Consider the following 27,753-nt stretch of genomic DNA (forward strand, 5'->3'; position numbering starts at 1 on the left):
CTGTATAGGTTTACGGATTAAGTCTGACATAAAACGCACAAGTTGATACCAATGTCATACATGTCATGATAACTGTACTCGCTGGGAATTGGTTGTATTGATATCACGGTGGCCTTCAATATTTGTATCTAATTCCAGATAAGCTTTCCAACATCGAATACTTACTGGCGAAATGTATTCCACCATCGATCCACTCAAATCGGTCGTCATGGGATAGGAAGTACCCCACTGTTCTGGCAAAACCATCTGCGTATTTATGAAATAAAAAATGGGACTAAATTAAGTTAAGTTGTTGACCAAAATTAACCCTCAGGTGACGTTTATTTTTGAAATCAATAAAAAAAATTGGTTAAAAAGATACCGACATATTGCTTCATTGTGTTTCTACAAAAAAAACATAATCTTAGTTATTGAATCCAGAAATGGCGTCTCAATTCCCAACAAGGTTTCTGAGATTCTATAATAATGAAAAGAAAACGACCCGGGAAAGAACGACGCCAACTACACACGCTCCGGATAAAGTATCCATTTTAGGCAACAGAAGGATGGAATATTATCCTGAAGATTTCGAGTGGATTTTATTTCGTCGGACTGACAGCCGGAACATACTTGTATCACTAGGGAGAATAGTTCATTGACAACTGATGGGGCTACCCTGGTAAAATAACACGAAATAATAACACGAAATAACACTATGACAGGATGGCTTGTAAGAACGTAGCCAAAGTATGACGTGAGAAGACGGATGAGTTTGTCTCAAGAGATTGGAGCGTTCGTAAGAGGATTTCGAAGGGGGGTTATGATACAAAAAACAACAACCATGCATTAAAAGCTTTCAATAGACAAGATTGAACGGACGTCTTTGCATAAGAGCATGTAAATAATTAATTGACGGGAAGTTGATCCATTGGTTGAGGCAATTGTATGAAAAGTGGTGGTCTGTTGGTTGTTTGTCTTGTGTGTTTTCAATAATAAATTTGTGAGGCTTTGCATGATTTACTCGCTTCTACTCGCTTACGGATACAAACTTAAAAAGATTAAACAATGAAGAGCACATTTTGTTTCGAACAATACCTGTTATCTGCTCGATTCTAAATTGTCCCACCCGGTCGCCGTCCTCAGAGAAACTTATTGGACCCTGTGTAAAATTAAGAATTCAAACTTGAAAAAAAAACAGTTTCACCTAAGTAAGAAATGATAGCTTACGGATCGACTCCAGAAGCAAACTTTGTAAAGAGTGTTTAATAAAGTTGATTTTAAAATGAATAACTCTGTTTTCCAATAGAAATCACTGCATAAAAATGCAAGGGATAACTGGAGCTGAGTCAAGAAGACAAAATTTGAACTTTTAAAGATGCTGCTTTTACTAGCCATTTTGGTTGAGTTTTACTAGCCATTTCAGCACAATTGACGATTGATACTTTGGAATACCACTCACTACATTTAAAATGATGACAGAAACGTCTTACCGACACGCCCACAAAATACAAGTCGTCCATGACTTCCATGAAGATCTGCTGCATCTCCTTGTCACCGTACGTAAAGTCCTCCAAGGTTTTGTTTACTGGTGAGAGGAATTGAACTCTCTCTTTACAATCGTTTCGATATCAGAGTCTGCCATTATTTTGTTTGCTTAAGTTTTTGTTAAGTAAGATTTGAGGCTTTGCATGGTGGAGATACTAAATGATGAAAGGTTTGCGGAAACACCATGTGTGAATAATTTCTCAACTAAGAGAATGGTTCTGAAAAGAACCAGAGGTATAAACCCTTATACCTCTGGTATAAGAGTACCAGAGTTATAAACCAGCGTTTTTACCTCTGGTTCTTTTCAGAACCATTCTCTTAGTTGAGAAATTATTATTGGCACATGGTGTTTCCGCAAACCTTTCATCATTAAGTTTTTATTATGAGAACATTGTTGTTATTCAAGTCATGGCTGCTCATCTCTTCTTTTGGTACCATATTGCCTACATGACGAATGGACTACTCAAAAATAAAAGACGCTCGTGTCGGTCGCCGTTCATCGACATTAGAGACACGCATGCGCATAAATGGGTTTCCAATTGGTTACTTTTACAAGCCGTTTTGTACTTCAAGGGCCCATGTAATCTAATTTTCTTTTAACAATCCTTGTCAATGCACGTTTGTGTCCGATTTAACCTTATATTTTGAATTTTCATTTTGCCATTTTGAGGGCATGTTGGGCCTTTTTTGGATTTTATGCTAGTGCAAATTTCCATACTCATGACCTAAAGTGTGATGTCATTTTATGCAGAAGCGTCAATATTACAGCTATTTCAGCACCAAAATTTGCCAGAACTTTAGCTTTAGCCATCATGCGAGGAAATGATGTTACATTTGACATTTTCATTCTTGAATGTTTGCATTTGGTGACCATTACCTTTAAATGACCAAATGACCTAACCCTTTCCAGCCTGTACCAGCTAATGCTCTTTAGCTGGTGCTTGATACCAACTGGGGTAAAAAAAATCAACAATAACAGCGGAAGTGTTTACCAAGTTTTAGCGGCTCGATGGATTTGTTGAGGACCAAAGCGGCCGTGAGCACGGCGTCGTACGAGAGGGAACCGGCGTCCCCGAAGGAGACATTGCCGGCGTACTCGTTATAGGTTTCAAGAAAATTGGATGGAGTCTGAAAGAGAAGAAACGAAAGGAGGAAATTTAATCTCATTTTGAAAATCGGGCGTTTTAATACTTTGGCAAAGGGACACAAGGTCTACCAGGAATGTACAATACAGGGTCCATAGAAACCCTTGTCCTTTAAAAGGCCATCGGAAAATTGGAAGGATCTGAAAGCCGAGGAAACAAGTATACTAAGGAACAGTTAGCTCACATTTAGAATCCTGCGTTAATGCTTTGGCAAGGGACACTAGTTCGTTTAGGAATAAAACTACTAGGAATGTATATAGTTGTGTGCGTGTAATTCCTTGTCTTTTGAAAATAGCTAAAGTGCATATGCAAACATTTTGTGGAGATAGGTTTCAGTCCTCATTACGCCAAACTCCACCCGAAAGTAAATGTGAAGACAATTTCATGACGTCAGCAATTGTAGTTTCATTGTGACGTTCACTGCGACCCAATCGAAATACACCTCACTCTTAAAAAATCCGTGTATATATGAACAGACTATGCTGCGCAGTATTTTCAGTTTGTTTTGCTGATGCATTCTATATTGATTTTTTCGTAAAGTGGTGTCACGTACAAGGACAGAGCTTACAACTTTGTGTCACATCGATCTTGTGGCCTTGAAGAGGCCAGAATGAATAATGAACAGCGGAGCATGAAAACACTTGAAATCACCGCCATTATCGGAAAACATTGACCGGATCGGACCAAGGGCAAAGATCATTGTTCCGGGTGATTCTTGTCTTTCCAACCCAAAGCATCTCGAAATCAATTGGGGGAGATTGTATTATGTCCATGTCTGCTCTGGCTTTTAAAATGCCATCAGCAACCTTGCCAAGTGAAACAATCAAGAGAAAATGACCTGATCGGATGTCACCTGCCATCTGATCTTATCTCGTTGCGGTGGAAACTCGGGAAAACGGTTAAAGAGCAATGTGAAATCCTTATATCAAGCCGTCAGAGTTGTTTGTTCATACTCTTCACTCTGTCAAGGCCAATAGTGTACATTGCGGAAAGCGCACCTGTGTCTGACATAAATTCTGAATTTTCTTCAACTTTGTCGCGTATACATAGTACAAAGTTAATGTCATAAGTAGGCCTATATAAGACAAACTGAGAACTGGATCTACTTAATATGGGCTAGCCAAATACATGTAGGTGATTGCACAACGTCACTTTGCCAGGGTGACGAAAATTACCTTTTTTTCTCTGACCTTTGGATAAACAACATAGGTGACAAGAAAAAAATGTGTACATGTGTTTTGGGCATTTTGGTATAAGAAGACGCACTTTCAAGAGAAACTACAAGCTGTGTACGTCGTGTCAGTTAGATCGCTAATATGTAGGCTGAAAAGGAACGTGTTTAACGAGACAAGCTTATAAACCGCCGCATGTAGTGTGAAATGTTGACCGCTTGATATACGTACCCAAATACCTTATATATATATATATATATATATATATATATATATATATATATATATATATATATATATATATATATATATATATATATATATATATATATATATATATATATATATATCCAATGAAATCGTCTTCTATCACAATTCACAGTGCTCGATACATCTCTGTAGAGCTATAAACATGCAATAAATTCAGAATATTCTCTTTCTGAACAGACTGTTTATGGTACGAAACAGTCTGTTCAGAAAGAGAATATTCTGAATTTATTGCATATATATATATATATATATATGGTATGTGGAATCCTCTTTTTTTGAGTAGGTTTTTCTCGTTTGAAGCAACGAAATTGCTGAAAATCTTAAGAAGGGTGCATAACAACTTATTTGTTAGAGGTTTCAGCTCAGCGGATACCATTACCAAGTATTTTGAGAAAACGGGAAAATTTGTGAGCACAATTTTCGGGGTCTTACAACTTGATTCTTTTGCAAACGCACGAAAACAAATGTGCCAGCGATCATGTGTATGATACCATTGAGCTACAATCCTGGCCAAACCTCGCTGGGCCCCCAACCCCCCAGCCCCGCTCAATGTTGTCTCTCATTGCGCGGTGTGGGCTCCATCCCCTGAAGAGAACAACATTGACCGGGGGAGCGGGGGAGTTGGTGACCGTTGGAGGCTAAGGTTATTTCCAAGTATCCCAACCATTTTGGCCGGGATTGTAGCTCCATGGTGTTACTTACCCTTCCAGTAACTGCTTCGTCCTGATTGTTCGGAAGGAATTGCCAATTTGTGACGATGACGCCCTCTACGGCTTGTTTCATCTCATCGGCAGTGCAGGTTATATCCGGGTCGGGCGCGATCGCCCAGTCCGGGGCAAAGTAGCCAATGCCCCGCAGGATCCAGACGTAGCGGGCGCCGTACAGACCTTGCTTGTAGGCCTGTATGAAAAAAGGTCAGGGTTTAAGGGTTGGGCTTATGAAGTTACGACACAAAACATTATGGCAGTAGTCGGAACATTCAATAAGGTTGGAGGACGTGTGCAAGCTCATCACCGTATGTATATCTATCATTCTAAACAAAAGGGAGAAGTGGACTTTTTTCCCCACAAAACGGCTACAAAAAGAATCATAGTTATATCGACTTTTTCAAGATGTCTACCTTTTCAAGATGGTCGCCACATCCCTTGAGGTTGCCGTGTACGACATAGGCCCGTTTAAGAAATCTTAGAAGTTTAACAGAGCAAACCGGAAGCGATTGTTTTTTTCCTCTGTCAAATATGAAGGTAACTGCGAGATTTACATATTAATTTGTTTCGATTTATTTAGTGAGAGGGTTTCGCCAATAGTTTATACAATCTCGTATTGATTTGCCCGTACGCAGAAGGTTATGTTGTGCCTATACTGGCTGTACAAACACGATAATTATTTTCAGTATGACTTAGGAAATTAAAAAAACATTGATTCGTAGTATAGTCTTGAATTGTATTAGCCTTGAATTATGGTCGAAGACTGTTATGCGAGAGATAAAGCTCCCAGGATCCCCAACGTCTTGTTTAGATCGTCAATACCCACTTGTATTATACTAAGATGCTTATCGGTATTGGCCAAGGTAGGAAAATATTGATCGTTACAGGTTGAATAGATATGTACATCAACTACTTTAGGATAAATTTAAGTTTAAACAAACTTGCCTAAGAAGTCTTAGCAACAACTGCATCATAAGATGCAACAAAGAAAAATTAAAGGGAAGGTTTTAAATAAATTCAGACCGTGCATCTTGATATCAAAACGGTGGATTCAGCACTTATTGTAGTTGGAAAACAATCCTTAAAGTAGCGTGTTTTTCAGAATAGTGATAAACTTTACATTAACCTTTTATACGTCAACGAGTTCCTTGCCTGACTCTTCAAGGCTATTTCACCACTTAACTACAATCAGCATTGTCTAGTTTTTCTTTCACCAAATCTTGTTATCAACGCGAAGACGTCAGTCTAAATTTGACCTTACCTCGCAAAAGACCTGCCTTCCTTGTGCATCCCAGAACAGCCCGATGATGATACGGGCGTCACGCTCCTTCAAGAGACAACAGCAAAACAAACACCGGGAAAATCAAGGTTCACTTCAAAACAGACTCGGAGTGGACGTATTTTGAGATGGTGGGATCGCATGCTTGTAGTGCAGTGGGCTTCAATTTGTCAGTACAAAGCGTTGGAGGATGTTTTGGTCTTAGGGGGATGTTCAGGCTCAGAATCACGTTGGAGGAAGCCCACGTCAGAAGTGAACATTATTTATACAACGAGCAAATTGCTCGTGTCATTCTGGTATTGCATATAAAACGCGTTCCTCTACGCGTCGCAAGAAATATGTTTTTGGTATGAAGTAATGAGCTATTTAACTTACCATAATTGACAACTAATCGAAAAACCGAGCTCACAATTCTGCAATATTTTACATTAAAATGTATCTAAAGATAAAACTTCATGTGAAAAGCTTACTTTCAAAGCCGAACACTAATTCGCTCTAACCCAAGTCAAAACCGTCAAAGCTTTTAAAACCTAACCTATATCTCTCTAAAGAAAAAACCGTAAAAACTGTGGTCTGTTATTAAATACTAAAGTTCATTTGCCACGCATTAAATAAAAACTCTGTATTTGAAATAATTTATTAAAGTCTTTTAGTCGAACAGTAATCTATATAATTATTGCAATTTGGCTATTTAAGGCCCTTTCTGCAGTTACCAAAGAAAGAATTTAAAAAGGGAATCTTATTTACCTTAAGATATGCAACGTGGTTAGCCGGATCATCTTCAAACATTTCGTTCGCCACGATGCTGACATTATGCTCATTAAGCAGATCACGCAAAGATTCCATTACCTTAATTAGAAAAATAAACAAATGTCTATCTTACAAACAAAACGACAAGCAATTACATGTATTTAAAATGCCTAAATTTCTGTATACCACGTCAAAAATGTCGTTTGCTACGATGCTCAACATTGTGTTTATTAAGCAGATCAACCACAAATCCATTACCCGGATCTCAACATGCGAAAAAGCAATTTTGTTTTAAATTGCACCATCAATTCTGGTCTCGGATGGCAGGCAATTATCTAATATTGCTCTCTGCTGCTGGGCTACCTTATTATACATAACGTGTTGTTAAGTTTGCACGCATGCGCAGAGAACGATGGCATCAACTTAGTGGAGTACGATAATAGTGCCCTTTTGCGATCCATTATTTAAAAATCCATTCAACGCTTACCAATTTTACGACAAATCAAACGTGTCGAACAAGTACCGTGTTGACAATATATTCCTTCTTCGGGCCATGTCATTTCAACATTCGTCCCCTGTCACTTAAAGCCTCTCAATCGTATTTGCACACGGCGTCACAAGGAGAGTAAACTTCACGCCTGACGCATGCCTTGGGGTATGCACGCGTCTTATTGACGGAGAACCGTCAGGGGACAGCAGCCTCGGCGGGATATGAAATTGCCACCGTCTCCGAGCTGTCTGTGCTTCATTTGCTTTTTTGTACGCTCCTCCAAGGGTTTGCAAATCAGCCAATACATTTAATATTTTCTGTTATGGGATGTCTTTTAGAAATGTGGGTCGATATCGAACGGCGGAGGGGTAAGGTTTGAATTATAGTGAAAGTTGCAGTTGGATCCACTACTGGTCGATCGAAACCCCTTCACAATTCAAATCACACAATAGGAAGGACACAAACATAACGGATAAACTTGTGCAAAATAAAACCTCTGTCACAGCCTATTTGAAGAGGTTGAGACTTGATTGGAGGCCCGAAGAACATGTTGATTGACCGCGGTGATCTACTCGACTACAATTGCAACTCCGTTAAGAGTTGATGCAATCAAAGACATCGTAATTTCACAGACACTCACCGAACTGAAGACAAGATTGCTGTACCGAATGATAGCGACGCGGTCCCATTGGTATTTGTTAAGTAGGCGCAGCCTGGGAACATTTTGTTGGGAGGCTGACTGCACGGTACGGTAAAACGTCGGACACTCTGTGCGATCGGAAAGGCTTGGCGCTACCGCTCCATAGGTAATCTAGTGGAGGAAAGAATGAATAGGACTCAATGAGTTTGCTTCGCGTCTCAAGGTTGGAATCATTGAGTGAAATTAAATTTAAAATCATGATCTTATGTGCCATATGTTCCAGTTAGACCATCCACCATTACTTGAATTTCTAATCACATTGTATTCAAAAGAACTCTCTGATTAAATAATGTCCAAGGTCTTTTTTTCTCATGTAGGCATATACTGAACAAAGACTTGAATTAATAAAAATTCCATCAAGAACAGACTTGAAGTCAAGTTCTCTCAATTCAATAACAAATTCGTCAGTCTTAAATGAAGTCACGTGCTATCCCAATGAGCGTTGCGAAGACATTCCTTTGTCAATGTTTTGCAACTCGTATAGAGTCGTAGCCTTTTCAAGTCTTGTGATGGTCCCGTGGAAGCAAGGGCGGATCCAGAACACAATTTTTGGGGGGGGGGCCAAAAAAAATGTTGGTCCCCCCAAAAAGTGGGTCAAAAAATTTACGGCGTGGGGTTCGGGGCCCGCTTAAGGGCCCCGAAATTTTTTTGGATTCTAGATGCTCTGTGGTGCGATCTGAGGCCATTTCTGACCACTTTAACCAATTTTTTTTGGAGGAATGGTGGTGGTGTAATCATTGCCTGCCTTTATTGCGATGTCACATAAAAAAAAAAATGGTTTCGTTTTTGGGGGGCCATGGCCCCCTTTGCCCCCCCCCCCCTGGATCCGCCCTTGCGTGGAAGGCTGTGATCCGATTTGTGACTGGCTTGTGAAAGTACTCGGCGACAACTCTTTCAAATACTTGTGCCAGATGCGAACACACGACCTCCAGATTACGCGGGACCCTGTTACCGTGTTCTATACCAAACCGAACCAAATTGGGAATCATAACTAACCAGAATCACGCCAAAAGTCACAATTCTATATCAACTTGCTGAAAAAAACTACAAATTTTGCAAAATTTCGAAAATACCAATTGGAAAATCACGCACCTCAATGACATTGAAGCGAGCCACGGCCCGGCACAGGACAGAGCATTCCTCGGAGTAGAAGCCGCCCAGTAGGAATGGCATAGCTCTGTCTGGCCCGTCGTAGAAATTGCTGTATATGATGTAGTCGGCGTTACCCGAGTTGGGCAGGGTAGGTGTCTGCGGCTGAAACGTGAAGAAGAAAAAATCAATCTAATGTTCATGAATTATTCACTGTCGATATTAAATATGCATTTATTAATTACGCAACTGGACGTGCCATATGGGCCTCATCACTTAGTGATTTACCTCTTAAACCTTACATTATAATTCGTGTCTTTATTAACAAAACAAGACATGTGTAACAAAGCCTAGGACATTATTGTCACAATCACAGGATTCAATGAATAGCAATGTAAGAAGACAATAAGGCAAGGCAATAGAACTGAAAAACCGTTATTTACGAGGAAAACAAAACAGTCCAAATGGGCTGGCTACAAAACGCGCTCTGAACGAGATGATGTTTGTCCGAAATAACATTTAAAAGTAGGATACAAACATCCTCACAACTATCCCTTCAAAACTGGGCGTTTTTGTGTTATTCCTGTATTATGCGTGCGAAACGAATTTTGGGGTCCACTTTTGCGACCCCATAAATTCGAGCTGTTTGGATGCTAGTTGTGATTTCATTCGTAAAGTGTTCGCCTTTTGCGGACGTTGAAAAATATACATTGTTTTGCATTGGTGATTGGTGACCGCTGTTCCCGAGACACACAACGTGTATATATCGTACACTGAGAACGACACGAAAAACGTATTCGTACCCCGTCGTGTATGATGTACACAAGCGGTTTTTTTCCGTCTTTTCTCGGGAACGGTAAGACATTAGGTTGGTTTCCTTTCAACCAGATGTTTGAAATAGGCTAAGTAAACAATCCAAAACGTGAAATTTTCCGGGATTTCAGGACCTCGTGCCCCTTTAATTAAAGGTAAACAATACATTGAACGAAAAAAAATCAAGGGAACTGGAACTGGTCAAGAAAGAAATTCAGAAGAAAGACGAGAGGGATCATTCATCCACTCTGTCGATCCAGACTGATGTATACATGTATTTGGAGTAAAATATTACAAAAGATAATATATAATCGATTAAAGATAAACAATTCAAAAGCGAAAAACTAATCAAGGGAACTGGAACTGGTCATGAAAGACGTTTAGAATAAAGACGAGAGGGATCATACATCCACTCTGTCGATCCAGACTGTTTGGAATAGAATATTACGAAAGATGATACCAGAGCTATTTGGAGAGGCGAGTGATAGATTTGTTGATTTCTTTTTTGGTCTGGGCGCGGAACAGAAATTTGAGACGTTTTTTGTTGTCGGGGTAACTTCTTCATGTTCTATATTGTCAGTTTATTTGGTAAGATCTGCCTCTTTCAATGTTCTCTCTCAAGGAGATGTTGTGCATTCCTTTTAGAACAGTTTCCAGCATAGTGGGACATTTTATGTTTCGGAATTTTGGGAGTATGATAAACTCTTTTCTGTGACGTCACAGTTAAAGAGCCTGTCAACAAAATGCAAGGTTGAGACCACTAGGGAGCTTTATATCCCCAGCTTCAAAATATGGTTTTGTGGTTATACAAAGTAGGCCTACTAGTAAATACAAGAATTGGTATAATACAATATGAAGCAAATCCCTTTTAGGAAATGCTAGAAGTACGTAAACACCACAGATTTCCTTTTTTTTGGCCGAGATAGTAGATAACATCTTAATATATTTGAACACCGTTAAAATAGCGAAGTTTTAAAAAAGTTTACTTTTGAACTGCAAGGCAAGCGTATTAGTCAAATTTGAAGTGTCGAGTTTTTTTTTAGCCAAAAAAGGTCAAGCTATTTGATATAGGCCTATTACAGAGTATCCAGTCACGTTGATTGATAACAAGAGACCGAATTAAGTATAAAGTCCTCGTTTGGGAAACTACCTCGCAGTGCATTGAATAGTACATGACAAAAACGTACATAGGGCCTACGAGGGCACTAAACTGAACTCTAATTCGTTGCAAATGAACTTTAATCGCATCTGAAACGGGGTCCTAATGATTTGAGTAGAATTGCCTACGGGTAACTAATAGCACTCTCCTTTTGCGTATGTGTTGTGGTCTGTTTTGGGACAATAACCTCCATTTCGTTAAACGTCGTCAAAGGATAACAGTGTCCCAGTCTCGTTATCTAGGCCGTAAGCATAATTTTGCAAGTTGGACACACACATTTCCGGGCTTTGGTCCAATTTGAGCAGTACCGGGTAATTGTTTTCGACAACGTTTGACCACGTCCAAGGCAACGATTTACTTCTAAACTTCTTCCACGTTTAGGGTGCACTGGCGCGACTTCCCTGACAGTCAATAAGACACGATTTCGATCCGCTTTATACACAGCATCCGCTGATCACTCAGTAGTACAGTAATTACATTGTGATCGTAACAATGATCATGCTTCCCCAATGCCCTCGTGCGGACATGCGGTCAGAACGGAATTATCTTGATCAATTGAAATTACACGAAATTGAACCTAATTGGAAATAATTCCTGGAATATGTTACGGTGCAGTCCGCTGAATGAAAATGCGGTTTTAATATCGCTGATATCATTTAATCTATGTGGAGTGTGCAGGTATCTCTTTCTGGAAAGAAAACTGTTTTGTGTGTTTCGTTTTTATCAGTGCCAGCTTCCGAATTAATTTCTTGGAATTGCACTCGGCTTTAAAAGTGAGTTTTCATCAAGGACTCCTGTAGGGTCGAGGCACCGAAGTAAAGACATGACAAGTAGGAAAGATGTACAAGGTGGTGCAAAAAAAAGGAAACCCACTTTTGACAGCAATTTTCACCTACTTGTTGAGCATATTTCAAAAATTCAATTTAATTGTATTAAAATATCGATCTTTAAACAAAAGTGACGAAAAAATGATTGCAAACGCATATTTTGTCTCTGAGAAACGGTAGTTTAAAACTGTCATGTGCCAAAGCTGTTTGTCCACGGACGGCTTTATTCCATCCGCTGGACTGAGCTCCGGAGCTTGATTTCAATTTTAAAAACACTGCACTATAGACTTGAACGTAGACAACGGTGATTTTGGTGTCTTTATCAAATTAGCATAATAACACTATTATTGCGATTTTGTAAAGATTTGTTTTTCACCATGTATGCTTGAAGAGCTATACTTCACTACATTATAAACAAACAGTCCAAATAGGTGAAGTAAGTAGGTTAAAATTCCTGTCAAAAGTGGGTTTCATTCTTTTTGCACCACCCTGTATAGCGTATATTAAGTCCCGGTAAGCACAAAATGACTTTCAAATATCTGCGCTGATAATTATGTGACTTGGAAAAAAAACGCCGTGACGATTATATCCTTCTCCCTCACATTCGAGTTATTGTCAAAAATTCTGTAAGGCAGACAATAATGCTTTGACACAAGCTATATCGCTGCCAGCTCGTTCGACGCGAAAGGTTGCAAAACAACCAAACCTGCGAAGCTATCAGACGGGATTACATATTCAAGAAAAAAACTGAGATTACATTGCTTTGACGACTGAGTACATTCCCCTGGGTTATGTGCTAGAGCCGTTTCGTAGCGGGTTCTGGTCCCAAGACGGGTGCTCACACTAACACTTTCACATAATCCTACCCGTTGAATGCATAGCTTGCCCCCCTACAGAGAAAAACAACATTTGCCACAGCGTCTCTGGTTTCCTGTCAGAGAAAAAATCCTTTATGTCACCTATTAAGCTTTTACTGTCCAAAGGCCCTCAACTCCTTCCCCGCGGCGGCTAGAAATACGCTCCCACTATAGCTTTTCTCTCACGCCGGTACTAGACCATATTTGCAAGTCCAAAAATCTTAGCACGTGATAATTATGTACGGAATAGTCTGGTGCCTTGGCCTGCTTTAAATCAGTGTTTGTATTTGTAAAATGAATCAATTTGTAGTGGATTGAGATCGAAAAAACACATGATTTACTTTTGTAATTACAATGATACAAATCTTAACCAACCTGCAGTTTCATACATTAATTATGATAATAAGCAAAATGGAAAGTGTTAGGGGAGTCAGGCTGGCGTAGTGGTTCTTTCCTCGCCTTCCACCGCTATGCCCGCGTTCAGTTCCTGTCCGGACCACGTGTGGATTGGGTTTTCAGTCCCTACCTGATTCCGTGGGTTTTCCCCAGAATATTCTTCTGGGGCTTTCCTCCCACCTCTAAAACTGTAATTTCTCCTCATTGTCTTCTTTCTACAGGTTTCTTCAGGCTTGCAAGCTAAATGGAATCCTTGGTTTCATTTCCAGAAACCCAAAAAACTGAATGAATTGAAGTAAAATTGAATTGACTGTGTTTGAGGAGGATTGGACGTAGACATTCACAACGAACGTTAAACACACTGGAATTAATCAGTACTCAATATAAATCAATTACTTGTATTTGTGGGATCGAATCTTCTATACAGGAAGCAAGTCCCCCCCCCCCCCTTCCAGAGGCTACTATTTTCTCGAGGTTGAGAGTAGACTCTGGGGAAAAGGCCTTAACTTCTCGAGCAAAGAGGAAGATCATTTCAAAACACTTTTGGAAAACATTGTCTCATACGCATCGGCCCAACAGCTTTGTAGCAGATAAAAGGCGGTACATAATCCGATCAATTTTGATTGACAAGACGTCAAAAACAATAACTTCTTTACTTTAAAATTGAAATTAACCTGTCGCTTTTCTGTGTTTTTACTGCACGTTGAGTAATTAAAAGAATTTTCAACGGATGAAAGGGAAGTAATTAGGGATACAAATTTGACGTTGTGAGGGTAATATTAGGTCTTCTCATTTATAATAAACTTTGTCAATTTTGTTCAACTAATTAGTGTCTCTCGTTTGCTGATACGTCAAAAGATTTTTTTTCAATTATAAGACCTGGACACAAATCGGGGTTGCCCAAGTTGGCTGAAGTACAGATACTATTGTCACGTACGCACAATAATTGTTCGTGATTGGACGAGCAGGGGCGTAGCACGGTCATTTTTATTTAGGGGGGGGGGGCAAACATTTCTTGAAAAGGGCATTTGCACATCCGTGCTGAAATGTAGACAGGGTTTTATTCCGGACACTACGCCCATGACAAGGGTAGAACAGGATTGGAATAGTCCACGGTATGTCACATGGCCGTGTTCTGGCTTCCTTCCTGCGCTTTCCCAAGGCGTATTCAGCCACGGTCAAATGTAACAAAAGACAGGATGCCTCTTCAATGAGTGAAATGTGCTCGCTGAAAAGCGAGATAGACCCTGGATTTTGATTAGGAAGATCTATTTTGTCTTTAAATTTAATCATCGTGGCAAGATAAGACCTTGCGAGGAAATCAGTGCAATATGCAAGCAATTCCGCAAATGCACTGCCGGAACTACAACGGAACTGATTCGCCGCTAGATGCGAATCACTGCTCTGTTGTTTAACTCTCCATACTTAATAATCATACGTACGCGGGGTACTTTTATTTTCCAACTATACCAAATTACAAACGGGGCAGCCTACTAATGCAATGAAATCACCGTGTTCTCAGCAAAGTCTATACAATCTAATCAAAGCCCTGTGTTAAGCAATACAACCGAGCCCGGCAAGCCCGCGGCTAGTGAGCGTCGCCAGGATAGGGCAAGGAGGGGGGCAGCCCCCAAAAAGGAGAAAAAGAAGAAGGAAAACAAAAAAGTCATATTGCTGTTAATTTAATGCACATTTAACAACATGGGCGTCCGCAGGGGTGTCAAAGGGGATGGGGTGTGCAAATGTCCCCCCCCCCCCCCCCCCAGCTAACCCTCGAAAAAAAACATAAATTGAGAGTATGTTAGAGAAAGTGCAAGGATTTTTTGGAAATAATGTGCTTTGCCTCCCCCCCCCCCTCAAGAAAAAATCCAGGCGACGCCCACGATAACTAGTACAAAATTTTGTCTGCAGAGGTGTGCCCTAACAGGACATAGGATGAGTACAGAAACATCCATATTTTATTTAAATGTCATGCATAGCTAGCTTTACCAATCCTGAAATCATTTTAATAATAAATGCATCAATTACAAAACGAATCTGAAATTCTCAGACCTGCATTTTCAAGGCAATGTAGACTTTAACTTAAACAGTTGGGAAAGCAACAGCTTTAGGCTACTTGACATTTAAAGACATGTCACGGAAGTGTATCTTTTGTGATGAGGCCGAGAACGACCTTATTTCGGATCCGATCTTATGCTAGGTTCACACATTCCCGAATTATTGCCACGAATACCCCGTTCTATCCCGAATAAAAATTCTTGATGGCATCAGGAGAAATTAGCCCCGATTCGCTGTTTGTAAGAATAACTTAAGAATGAAACACAAATAATCAAGAACTAGGTGCGAGTCCGAATCAGACCGCACCAAGCCGAATGATTGCGATTTAGTGCAGACTAAAACGGAATTGTAGCGAGCAAGAATAACACACTAATATCTCAAAATCATCCAGAACGACCCAGAATTATGACGATTTAGTGTATTTGTAAGTTATTCTTATAATATTCGTACATCTTTTTATACATTTGTAATGATTCTGCACGATTCTGGACTGTTAACACCAAAAAAATAACTCTGCGAAATTTATAAGAATGATGTAAGAATATCTTAAAGAATATGCAGAAGTAGTTATGAATACAACAAGATTAAACCAAGAATTGAAATTAGTTCCCGAATCAACCCGAAAATTTTGAACATGTCCAAAATTGTCGGGGCGCTTCCCGATCTTTAACGATCTTTCACCGAACTCGCAGAATCATCCCGAGGCAGCCAAGAGCCATTCCCCGATTTACTAGAGAATTGCTTTTCGCGGCGATTCGGCTTTTACAACTCCAGAATGTGTGAACCTAGCATCGGGGTTTAGATGTTACACTGATCCCTGAGGACAGCCAGGGGGTTCTACAGTTACTTTTCTTCTAAACTTCAATCTCTTTGACACTGTGTTCTGGGCTGATGTCCTCTCTGCTTAATACACCAAACCGTCTCCTTCTGGGTCAATTGTAGACGCGTAAGGGTTATTGCACAAGGTTTTTAGTTTCGGTGACGATTGGTTTTAAATTTTGCAGTCCACGGGATTGAAATCGCCTCCGGTTAAAAAAAAAAAAACCAGAATAATCTTGTCTGGTCATGTCTGCGTTCACATCCTTGAAACAGATGTAATTTCACGGGGAAGAGCATTTCAGATCTTCACGTTAGCCGCTGCTTACTCTACCTATTTTTCCCAGCCACATTGAGCGAAGGTTATCTATACGGGATTGTTATTTCAGGCTGGGCTTGGCATGGGAAGAATAGCTACGTTAAAAGAAAAAAAATCAATATTCAATTAATGATTGACTTCATATCTGGTCCCCTATCACAGTGAGACCAATATTAGAATAACACCCATTTTCATCTCTGTTTCCATCAATCAGAAATTCTTTAAAGGCGTACATAGGATCGTTTGCATTTATCCCAAAAGTAACATACCGAATTATTATCAAAAAGCTCACTTGTATTAAAGATTGTACTATTATTTCGTCCGGTGTGCCGTCATTCAGAAGGAAATCAAGAAATGTATCAAACTTAATCTCTAACGATCGGTCAATTGACTGATTTTTTTTTGGAAATAAAGAGTGCTTTAAGGTCCCATTAATTAAAAACAAGATGCGTGTAGTGCACAAACAAATGGATGGACTGAATGAAAAGAACCGTCGTTATATGGACATGTTTTGAATTCTATATGTCATTGTCTTCAGGATTACGACTAGAATGAAAACAAATTAACAGTCACTTGTGAGACACTTCATGTCTTGGGCGAGAGATGGAGGAGACCTTTCTTTGGCCAAAGACCCATCGATATAACGTCAGGCAGTGAATGATTATTGACTTGCCTTGCGGGGCTGATGTATCATTTCTGTCGCCATTGGAAACCCGATTGATTGATAATTAAGACCGATACAATGTTTGGCCCTAGCTAACAATAGTAAAAAAAAAAAAATATCAGTCCGTGCTCTAATGGAAAATTATATTTAATTCATTTTCCCGAACTAACGAACTATGGCACAAAAGCAGGGCGCATTGAAAGCGAATGTTTCTTCAAAAATACGCTGTTCAATTTGATATGTCCGCGCTCCTAAAAACGAAAAATATTCATGGGTCGATGATGTTAAAGAAAAATGAAAACAACTTTTCGTTCGAACGAAAGAAGCACTTATTGCATTACATTTGGTCTACCAGAATGCAGTGCTGTATTCGAGTCCATCACAAGTCCTTTCACAAGTCATTTCATAAAGCCAGTCACAGATAACTGGATGAATAGTTAATTCACCCCCCCCCCCCCGATAGTGATTTGACCTGACACTGAAAGACTTGTGATGGACTTATAATGGACTTGTGATGGACTTGTGATGGACTTGTGATGGACTTGTGATGGACTTGTGATGGACTTGTGATGGACTTGTGATGGGCTTGTGATGGACTTGTGATGGACTTGTGATGGACTTGTGATGGACTTGTGATTGACTTGTGATGGACTTGTGATTGGCTTGTGATGGAGTTGTGATGGACCTGTGATGGACCTGTGATGGACCTGTGATGGACTTGTGATGGACGTGTGATGGACGTGTGATGGACTTGTGATGGACTTGTGATGGACTTGTGATGGACTTGTGATGGACTAGTGATGGACTTGTGATGGGCTTGTGATGGACTTATGATGGACTTGTGATGGACTTGTGATGGACTTGTGATGGACTTGTGATGGATTTGCAGGGACTTGCAGGGAATTGAGTACAATAATGCCAGAATGTTTTCACGATATACTACACACGAAGATTGATAGGCCTAACTAATAGTAACTGAGTGGGATTACAATGTGAAACATTATTAATTGTCTTTGGCACGTATTTCGTGCAATGATATACATTGATAGTTTTTTTTTAATGCAAAATCCCCCCAAGCAAGGCTATAAAAGCCACTCTTGGCAAAGGGCTAGAAAGGAGAAATATAGGACAAAAAAAATCAGGAAAGCTGGAGGTAGGAATTTATATTCTTCTTAAAACGGGCTAGATCACAGAATGGAGGGAAACACGCACTAGGCAAGGAGTTCCAAAGAGATACAGCACGTGGGAGAAAGCTTTTAGAGTAGCTCTTTTTTCCACATCTCGGCACAGCTAGAGTGTATGTGTGAGAGGAAGCAGAGAGCCTGGTTGCACGCTCAAAGTCCCTGACAGGAGGAACCAAGTCAAACAAACTGGTGGAACATTTTCCATGGAATTATCTGTCGGACAAACTGAGGGTGGCTACTGACCGACGGCGGGAAAAGGGTTGTAATGGTGAGCCCTACTCTTCACCAACCAACTTAACGATTCACTTCTGCACCCGATCCAATCGAGATAGTGGCAGGCAGAAGCTCCGGGCAATAATGTGGCGACAGTATTCCATCAGGGGACGTATATAGTTGTCTGATAGTGGACTGTATACTTTCAAATGTCAACTGCAATATTCCATTCTAATTCATAATTATTCAGTGCATTTTCTATTAAACAATTACACACATTGTCTCGGTATTATAGCCTCATTTATGTATTTTTCATGGCATAAAACTGGCTAAGAAATCTTCGGACACTTCTTATTTTGCGATGACCACTATATAGACACGTCGTAACTTGTGACGTGTTTCAAGCCGTTGTCAAGGAACTTACGACGCGTTCAACACTTCGCAAGTTTCGTGAAATGGATCATACGACGCGCCGCGAGTTGCGACGTATTACACGTCGTAACTAGGTTTGCGACAGGTTTGCGAAGCGTCGCAGCGCTTCTTGAAATTGGGTGCAACTTTAGTGAAATTTCAAACTAGCTATACAGTCCACCGCGAGCTAGTTTGCCTTTAAAACTGCATCACACGTCCGCCATTTTGTTTTAAGTTTTAAAAACTTGTTTGAGAGGAGATCCGACGACGCTTTGTTGAATATCAGACGACTATTATTCAAATATTGAATGCTTCGAGTGGTGTAGTAAAACTAGCCTCCCGAGGTGATCCATGGACCATTCTATTTTCCCGAGGCGAAGCCGAGGGAAAATAGAATGGTCCATGGATCACCGAGGGAGGCTAGTTTTACTTCACCACGAGATAAAGCATTCAATATTTGTTTTATAACACTTCACCCACAGATTCTGCTTGATTTTAATATTTTAAATTATTTAAATCTGAACACTGTTGAAAAAACTTCAATTTCAATACACAATTGGTGGAAAATTTATTTCTCTCTTCCAAACTACCCCTTCACGAAATGTTTGAACCCAAGTCTGCGGCGCGCTCTCTTTGGAACAATACGCGCTACGCGCAACGCGCAACGCGCACACCAGCATCCATTTGCACACAAATACTGCGCCGTGGAAATAGTACTTTGGTTGCTAATGGTATAGTACTTTGGTTGCTACGGGTATAGTACTTTTGGCCGTGCACAGAAAGATAGCAAAATTAGAAAGTAACATGTGACTCGCTCTCGGCCAATCAAGACACAGAATCTGTGGGTGAGGTGTTATAATGACGACTATAGTCACCGTGTTGTGCTTTAAAATACCTACGACGCGTCGCACACTGAACCGCAGGACGCGTCGCAGCTACGATGCATCGAAGGGATACGACGTGTCGCAGCGCTGCGAAGAGTTTCATGAAATCGGGTGCTGAGATATACTTCACCCAGCTGGCATTAGTGGAAATGCCAAGCCCTAGAAGGCGTAAGTCCGATACCTCAGACAGAGTCGACGAACCCAAATGAATGGAAGGAAATCATCTCTATCATGCTTATGGACATGTCTTTCTTCACTTTCTAGTGAGTGAGGCATAGTCCAATAACCATTGCTCCTCTTCTTATTTCTCGTTTTTATTGTGGGATGATCTGTTGAAACAAGCACTTTATAGCCATCCTCATTGATTCCAAATACAACTGAGATTTAAATCTTATGAATCAAGACTGGAACATTATTTTTACCGTCAGATTTTGTATTTTGAATATGGGGAACAATTCAACTCTTTTTCCCTAGAAATATTGGTGATTTTTTTTCTATTTTCCTTTTCAATTTTTCCTTTATTCGTGGAGGCGGGAAACGTTTTTTTTTTCCATTATATTTATTAATGGATATTCATCAATTTGTAGACCGTTAAATTGGTATTAGTGGTGGACAGCTGAATTTTGTGATCTCTTTATTAAAATAGACACGACTTGGGACTATGCAAATTACGTGAAATGTTCACAGTAACAACTCAACAACATGTTCTTTATCCCAATTATATTTTTTACAAAATGGAGCGTGCCATTTTTTTATCATACGGTCACTTTATTTTTGACTCGCCATGTATTCATCTTTCATCTGTGATAAACACAAATTGAGCTACTGTCATGGTCACACAAAAATAGAGTCTAGTTGCCTGCCTCGTCTCCTTCCTCAATGTCAATTGCATTTGCATGAGTCGAGAAGCATTGTGTTCCATTAATCGCTATATGCTGTTTAAGGCCATCACAATAAACGATTAATATATTGGCAATATGTCGTACTTGTTAATCACTAAAATATTCAAGTAAATCGCCGAGCAAAGTAGCCGATGCGGGCGATACGATGGCACGGTACAAAACACAGAGAGGCGTGGGCACTGAGCCATGAATCCTAAAAGTGCATCTCACCCACCACATTCAGTTTGTGACAGCGCCCTTCTATTGTGTCGGCCATATTCTCAAATAGGCTAATGATGATGATGACGGCGGGTAGATTAACAGAAGATAGATCAGGCAAATATGGTTCATCAATCAATATGTAACGTTATTGACATTAAACAAAAATAAAGTGGCATTACATTTCAGCCTTAGCCAGGCCTTCTTCAGAGGTAAATGACGGAGGAGCAAGAAACAAACATGTAGGGGACACACAAACATGCAGGGTTGAAAGGAGAATCACAAAAGAGGGATGGGGGGGGGGGCAGACCAATCCATATATGGCTACCATCTCTCTATTTTTTGGTCTACATGTACAAGTCTATATTCCATGACTGAAATTTAAAAAAATAAATCAATAATTTCTTGCTCCAAGTTTTTTTCGAATCAGGTTTACAAGGAGGTCCAATGTAAAATTAAAGTTGCATTTAAATATCCGTTAGTGGTCATTGCTGAAACCAAGGGGTGGCTGTGGAGTTTAGGGTCCGATATCGAGTTCCTATAACAGATGAAACATCCACCTTTAACTTTTTACTTTTGTCAAGTCTCAACAAGTTCAAGTTTTGCAAAAACTAGTACAAATTGTCGTACTCCTAAGTTAGGCCCCCCAAAAAAGTCTCCGGTTTCTGGTATGCGCGCGCGTCGCCGTAGCCATGCGCGTCGGCAAAATGAAAAAGGTTTTTTTCAATAAAAAATGATGTCTCAAAACCGCTAAACTCACTGGTTTGACTGGAATCCTGCTGCTGCACAATTTTAACGTGTTTTTAGATGGGGTTATGATCGAGAATAAGCTTGATGTGGCCTCTCTGGACTCCCATATATTTGTACTAAGTTTAGTCGGGCACCATTTGCAGTCATCAGTCGACATTTGAAGCAAAAAAGTCAGGTAAAAAAAAAAAGCTGCGTCGCCGCACCACTTTTTGGACAAGCTCCATACCAAAAACCGGAGACTTTTTTTTTTGGCCTTAGAGTTTCTTCATCAGATTTACACTTTATAGTAGATAAACAATATAAAAAAAAATATTTTTTAAAAAGTGGCAAAAATATATGGAGTTCATCAAATAAGGTTTTCCCCTTCTTTAAATGAGGTTGTTTCCAATTTTTTTAATTGATCGTGACAATAACACATTCTGTAGCCATGTTGTAATTTAAGGCATGAAGCAAACACGAAGAGCACTCGCATGACACAATTAAGCAGGTACAAGTGATTCCTAACTTTCAATCACATCCCCATGAACATCAACATCTCAAGGACATAACAATAATCTAACTAAACAACAAGACACTAATTACAGCTGAACAGTCACTGTTCAGCTGTAATTAGTGTCTTGTTGTTAATTTAGATTATTGTTATTTATTATCCGCGGTCTCGGTCTCGGACCATTTCGGTCTCGGTCTCGGTCCGCCTTGAAGGGGCTGGTCTCGGTTGCGGTCTCGGTCTCGCAACTTCAGGTCTCGGTCTTGGTCTCGGTATCGGACTTTTCGGTCTCGACTACAACACTGCTATAGAGTGAGAGAAGGATAGTAATTGGGTTTTTTTTTCATTGAAGGTTACCAGCCAGTCGCTTCCCCATTTCACAACCTTCTCTAGATCCCTGTCAAGTGAGTCGCCCACCTCACTGCGAGAAGTGTTAGAGGAGTTAGGAGAAAATTATGGTATCTAATGCTTAAAAATAATAAACATAATCTGAACAATATTCGGGGTGCCACTCCTGAAGAGCATAAAAAGTCATCTTCCCAAGCGTGTCCCGTGCTATTTTCAAGTTTCACCTCGAAACATAGATTTGTTTCTCTATTTTCCAAGAAAACGATAAAAGTTATTTGAATGGGACATCGAACGAAAAAAAATACACCAACGTTTATAGTTATTGAATTATTTCTTCACACAAATTGAATTACTGGCTTCCAGACATCGGCTCTCGCAGGGCGGGTTTATTTTCTGCGCAAAATGAATACCCTTTATCAGAGGGTTGCAGACAAATTAAAAATTAATAAGGAGGGGAAAAAAATCCATTTTTTGAAGAACACGGGGTACGCATCCTTCGGGAAATTAACCGTTGCGTGTTAATGGTAATTTAAGTAGTTTCAAATATTGACTGAAATTGCCACAAGGAGCCATCCACAAACATATTTTTGGTTCTTGCGTCAAAACAACTCTAGTCATAATGAGTTATTGAATTAAACATGACTCGCAACTCATCCTATTTTACGTTGATAGCAAATAGTCGTGTGTATATTTTCAGTCCATTAGTTAAGATGCTTAAAGCTTGAGGGGTAATTCACGCCTTGATATCCTTCGGTATTGTTCACTTGTTAGCGTATTTGAATTACATTCACTGAGTGGTGTCGCCTTATAGGCGAATAATGGAGCTCACGTTCACTTTTTTACGTGCAGACACGTTTTGATAGCAAACACTGACTAGTTTAGACGAAGACTCCTGTGTTTGTCTTTACGCAATGGTATAGTGCGTAAAGGCAACAAACGCAGGAAGTTGAGGGGAAACTGTTTCATTTACAAAAAAAAGTCAGCAATTCGCAATATTTTCATGATGTAATTTGTACCTTGCTTGACTGTGCTTGGTTTTTTTTTTATTTCTTGCCCTTGACCGAATAGACGGGAAACAAGATAAATCCCCGAATTAGTACAACACGCACGCTGTAGCTCGTAAATTATGGTATAATACTCGGAAGGCACGCATCCCCGTGAAACCTCGCGTTTCGTAAGGTTAGTTTGCACGCTCTATATTATGTTAAGGAGAATACACGAGAAAGTGTGGATTCGTAATTTAAGAATTCACGAGGAGCGAAGCGCCGAGTGAATTCGTAAATTAAGAATCCACACTTGCGAGTGTATTCTTCGACTTAAACCATTGCGTCAACAGAAGTATTGAAAAGGATGTTGCAACCTGACGCCACTTTTTCCTTCATATATCATCTCAATGAAGGTCATTCGTTGCAAAAATGATGATAAGACATGAATCTGGGACTGAGAAATGTTTCCAATTTTGTTAGCAAATACTTGAAATGACTCTCCATAGACTTTGTACACAAGCGCGGAAGTGGCGTCATGTTGCAACATTTTTCCCTGGCGTGTTTAGCATGTGTATGTACACACACCCAACCAAGTCATTTTGTGTGTGTAGGCTCCTAGTAACGTCAAAATATCTTTCTGACTAAGAGTAGATTTTGCAGTGACGGCGGAGAATCTGACAGTGAAGATGCAATGGTAATTTTCGGAACGCAAATTTTCACGCAGCAGACGGTCCTATTCATGCTCATTATGGAGAACAATTGTCCGACGTGTTCAAAGTGTGGATTCGTAATTCCGAATCCACACTTTACTAAAGATTCGTAGTTCCGAATCCACACTTTGTGACCAGTGTAAGAGATTCGTAGATCCGAATCCACACTTTTAACAATAGTGTGACGTCATAGCAATGGTTTAAATATAGGTATATCTGACTTTTTCCTAGCGTGTAAAGTGAGTGCATGCATTTTGTAATCGATCAGTACTTGGTCAATTGTCAATCTTACATTAAAAGCTTAGGACAATGTACAGGGGATAACGCAAATAGATCCACCAAACCCTTACACTGCCTTCATTTAAAGGGAATATATATCATTTGCTTTTGCTGTAATTTTCAGAAATGGATGGAATTGGGGGGTTGGAAATATAAAGCAAATATAGTTACACTGACTTTTTGGAGGTTTTGGGTTCGAAAATGCTATAAAAACCAAGAAAAACGATCATTTTCCTGTAGTCTGGTTCCCTGACTCCATATAAGAAGAAACAGAGCAGTTTACATACATTGGGGAATTGTAAGGTCAGGGAACCAGTCTAGCTGGCTCGTAACCGTTCATAGGTTTGTAATCGATTGCAAACAAGTGCAATGGTCAATTGGGGCCAGTATTTGAAAAAAAAGCCAGTTGTTTCCAACGCTGATCGGCCGATCAGCGTTGGAAATTGATACAAAAATACCTCTTTTCTTGAAAATGACAGTATACCAGGTGCCATAATTTTACAGGATGCTTTAGACTGTCATTTACCAACATCCTGTTAAGGTATTTCGCAAAAACTTGGTAGTTTTATTTTTCGATGTTTGCAAATGTTGTATATTCCCTTTAAGTAATAAAAAAGAGAGATTTTAAGTTATTGCGCTGTGTTTCTCCGCTAAATCGTAGTAGTTACGCGCGACACAAAAAATCAATACGCAGCAAATGTAATGTTGCGTTGCGATTAAGAGTAGGCTAGACATCGCAATTAAATACCAATTTGAGACCGACTGGCAATTCTTCTCGCTTCGAGGACACGTTGTACATATTTGGAGAGTAAATAATTTCTACCGAGGTCCAGAAACATTTCTCGATTTATTTTAATCGGAAGTTGACGAGGCTGCCATTTATGAAGAAAATTCTTAAGTGCATTCGCCTTGCATCAAGGTTTTCATATAATTCATTTGTTCTATCCTAATCAGGTTATTTCATCTGTCACGCATACAAGAATTATTTGAAATACGTGGGTATTTTTTTCGAATTTCGAGGACCTAAATTATGGAACCTTTAGTTTTTGGTCTGTGATGCTTATTTCAAGGATTTTGGGGAAACGCCATCCACTTAAAAATAGGGTTTTTTCGGGACCAAAGTGCAAATTTCAGCAACTTTGGGACAAATTTCGCAAGTACACTCTAAAAACTGCGATTACACTCAAACAAAATTAACAACGAATTAACAGTTTTCTTGATGTCGTCGTGATTAAACACAGAACGGTGCTTCTATATTTGACGACATTTTATAAAGGCTTAAGGAAAGAGAATAGTTTGTTAACTTTTCATCAATAGACATTTTCCGGAACATGTAACGCAACGCCTAGGGCGCTTTCTCCGGTAAAAAAAAAATGTGCGAGTCATTTTTTTAATGGTTTTCGTCGAAAGTTCATCAACCCGCTAACGCTGCGATTTCCAATTAAGTATAAACTCCAGCCTGTTGTGATACCTACAAAAGCACGTCTGTGTCGTCAGGAAGTCTATTCTGCCGGCCTGTACTTTCATTTAATTCGAGAAATGCGTTTTCAATCAGGTACAGACCATCGTGTTTCTTCAAATTACCAGAAACAATGTTATCAAGCGACGAGCGTATTCACCAAAACTTTTCAATTATATTACGGGCACTGTCGGTCATCTAATGAAAATGTATCTGTTAATCTTTGCGGTCAGTTCCGCTGTCCTTCTGTTTCATGCCAAATGTCACGTACTCAATAACACCACTGTTTGTGTGCGTGTGATCTTGGAGGATAGCGAGTAATTAATATTTTCCAAAGTGGGATTTATTGCTTTTGGATCTCATCGAACATTGTCCGAACAACACACATAAGCTTTCAAGGGGGCCACTGAAGATTGTTTTGTGTAATTTAAGATTTTACATGGGAGGCACCCGGGGGCCTGGACCTCCACAGGGGGGCCTGAGCTCCCCCCCCCCCCTCCTCCCCCGGCCCGTAGTTACGTCACTGGCTGAATCATAACATATGTTGGTTTTAGATCAAAGAATAAAATCAAAACAAAGATAAATTTACGACAAGTTGAAATTTTCAGCATCTTAACATTTCTCCTTACCGCTTCTCAAAATTATCTTTAGCCTTTTCTCTTTCTCTGTGACAAAAAAATGTGCACTTGAACATTTTTTATATATTGCAGATGACCACTATCCACCTTAAAAAAAGAAAAGGAAAACAAAAAGAAGCCTATATCGATTTGCCTTTTGTATTCTCAAGTCAACCTAAAGTTAGCTAGCGAATTAAAACACAAGGTGTCGCGAGCCGGACAATGGGTCACTCTAAGAAAGAACTATTTTACAGCGCTCTCGGTCGACATTGTTCGTCTCTTGGTGTTTTCAATACCACAATCTCCACCCCCGGGAAATTAATGTTTTTTTTTGGTTCTGTTTACGTCAATGCTAACTTAATTACATTGTTAATAAAACATTGGACGAGAACGTCCCACTGCGCTGTATTATGATGCAGTTCAAGATCGGCCCCGGATCGCGGAATAAATTGATAAGCGGTCCATCTGGTTTTTTTTTCCTTTCATTTTCTGAACACCATTTTGATTGCAATTCTCACTTGTTATAGTCCACAGAAATTTCAAATTCAATCTAAAATGGAATTGAAATTCAACGGGTGTAAGGATTGCATTGTTAATTCAATAATTGACGCGTCCAGTAATTATTTTTACGAATAATTGCAACCTTTCCCTAAATTGTTGAAAAGGTACGATACGTGCGTCACATTTTACATGCATAAAATTGAAATGCGGAAGTGAAACGAATATGGAGCTTCCTCAAATATCCATAGAGATGTTGGTGACAACGTACCACCTACAATGCTTTCATGGAAATTAAGGCGTACTCGCGATAGCCGCAATGTTATCAAAGTAAACTAGCGATGATTTACTTAAACATACAGGGTTAGTAAAAAAAGAAGAAGGAAACCCAAACGTATATGTATGTAGCGCTTTCCAGTTCTTGGTTATGAACGTCCAATTAATAAGCTTTCTTTTAGTGAACAATTATTCATATCGCTCTTTTCCAGTTATGGAATTTTAAACACAAACACCTTTTTTAAAAAACCTGTCCACAGAATACAACAAAGGTTAGATATATTTCAGCAAAAAAAATTCACATATCAAAAAACACATCAGAACACTCTAATCTATGATAACTGCCCTTATCATAACATATTTAAAAACCTGCTGCTTCCAATGTTAAAATAACATGCTTTATAATGTCAAGAGTTTATAGTCTTGCCCTGCCTTCTACTTGGCTACCTCGGAGACTTTTGTGATTTTTCTGAAATCATTTTCAGGATACGACATGGTTTCAGATTACTGAAATAT

General features: G+C 39.6%; 1 protein-coding gene across 1 annotated transcript in view; it reads right to left on the bottom strand.

Moving 5' to 3' along the window:
* The window catches only part of LOC119723139 (gamma-aminobutyric acid type B receptor subunit 2-like), a 38,801-nt gene that overhangs the window by 9,513 nt on the left and 1,535 nt on the right, over positions 1-27,753 (bottom strand). The window contains exons 2-10 of the mRNA XM_038193688.1: positions 9,130-9,291; positions 7,978-8,148; positions 6,845-6,946; positions 6,080-6,145; positions 4,814-5,011; positions 2,517-2,652; positions 1,470-1,564; positions 1,075-1,138; positions 166-246 (exon numbers count right to left, since the gene is read on the bottom strand). Coding sequence (XP_038049616.1) covers positions 166-246; positions 1,075-1,138; positions 1,470-1,564; positions 2,517-2,652; positions 4,814-5,011; positions 6,080-6,145; positions 6,845-6,946; positions 7,978-8,148; positions 9,130-9,291 — 1,075 coding nt within the window. The remainder of the gene's footprint in view (positions 1-165; positions 247-1,074; positions 1,139-1,469; positions 1,565-2,516; positions 2,653-4,813; positions 5,012-6,079; positions 6,146-6,844; positions 6,947-7,977; positions 8,149-9,129; positions 9,292-27,753) is intronic.

The sequence above is a fragment of the Patiria miniata genome, unplaced genomic scaffold, assembly GCF_015706575.1.
Source record: "Patiria miniata isolate m_02_andy unplaced genomic scaffold, ASM1570657v1 HiC_scaffold_16, whole genome shotgun sequence".
NCBI lineage: Eukaryota > Metazoa > Echinodermata > Asteroidea > Valvatida > Asterinidae > Patiria > Patiria miniata.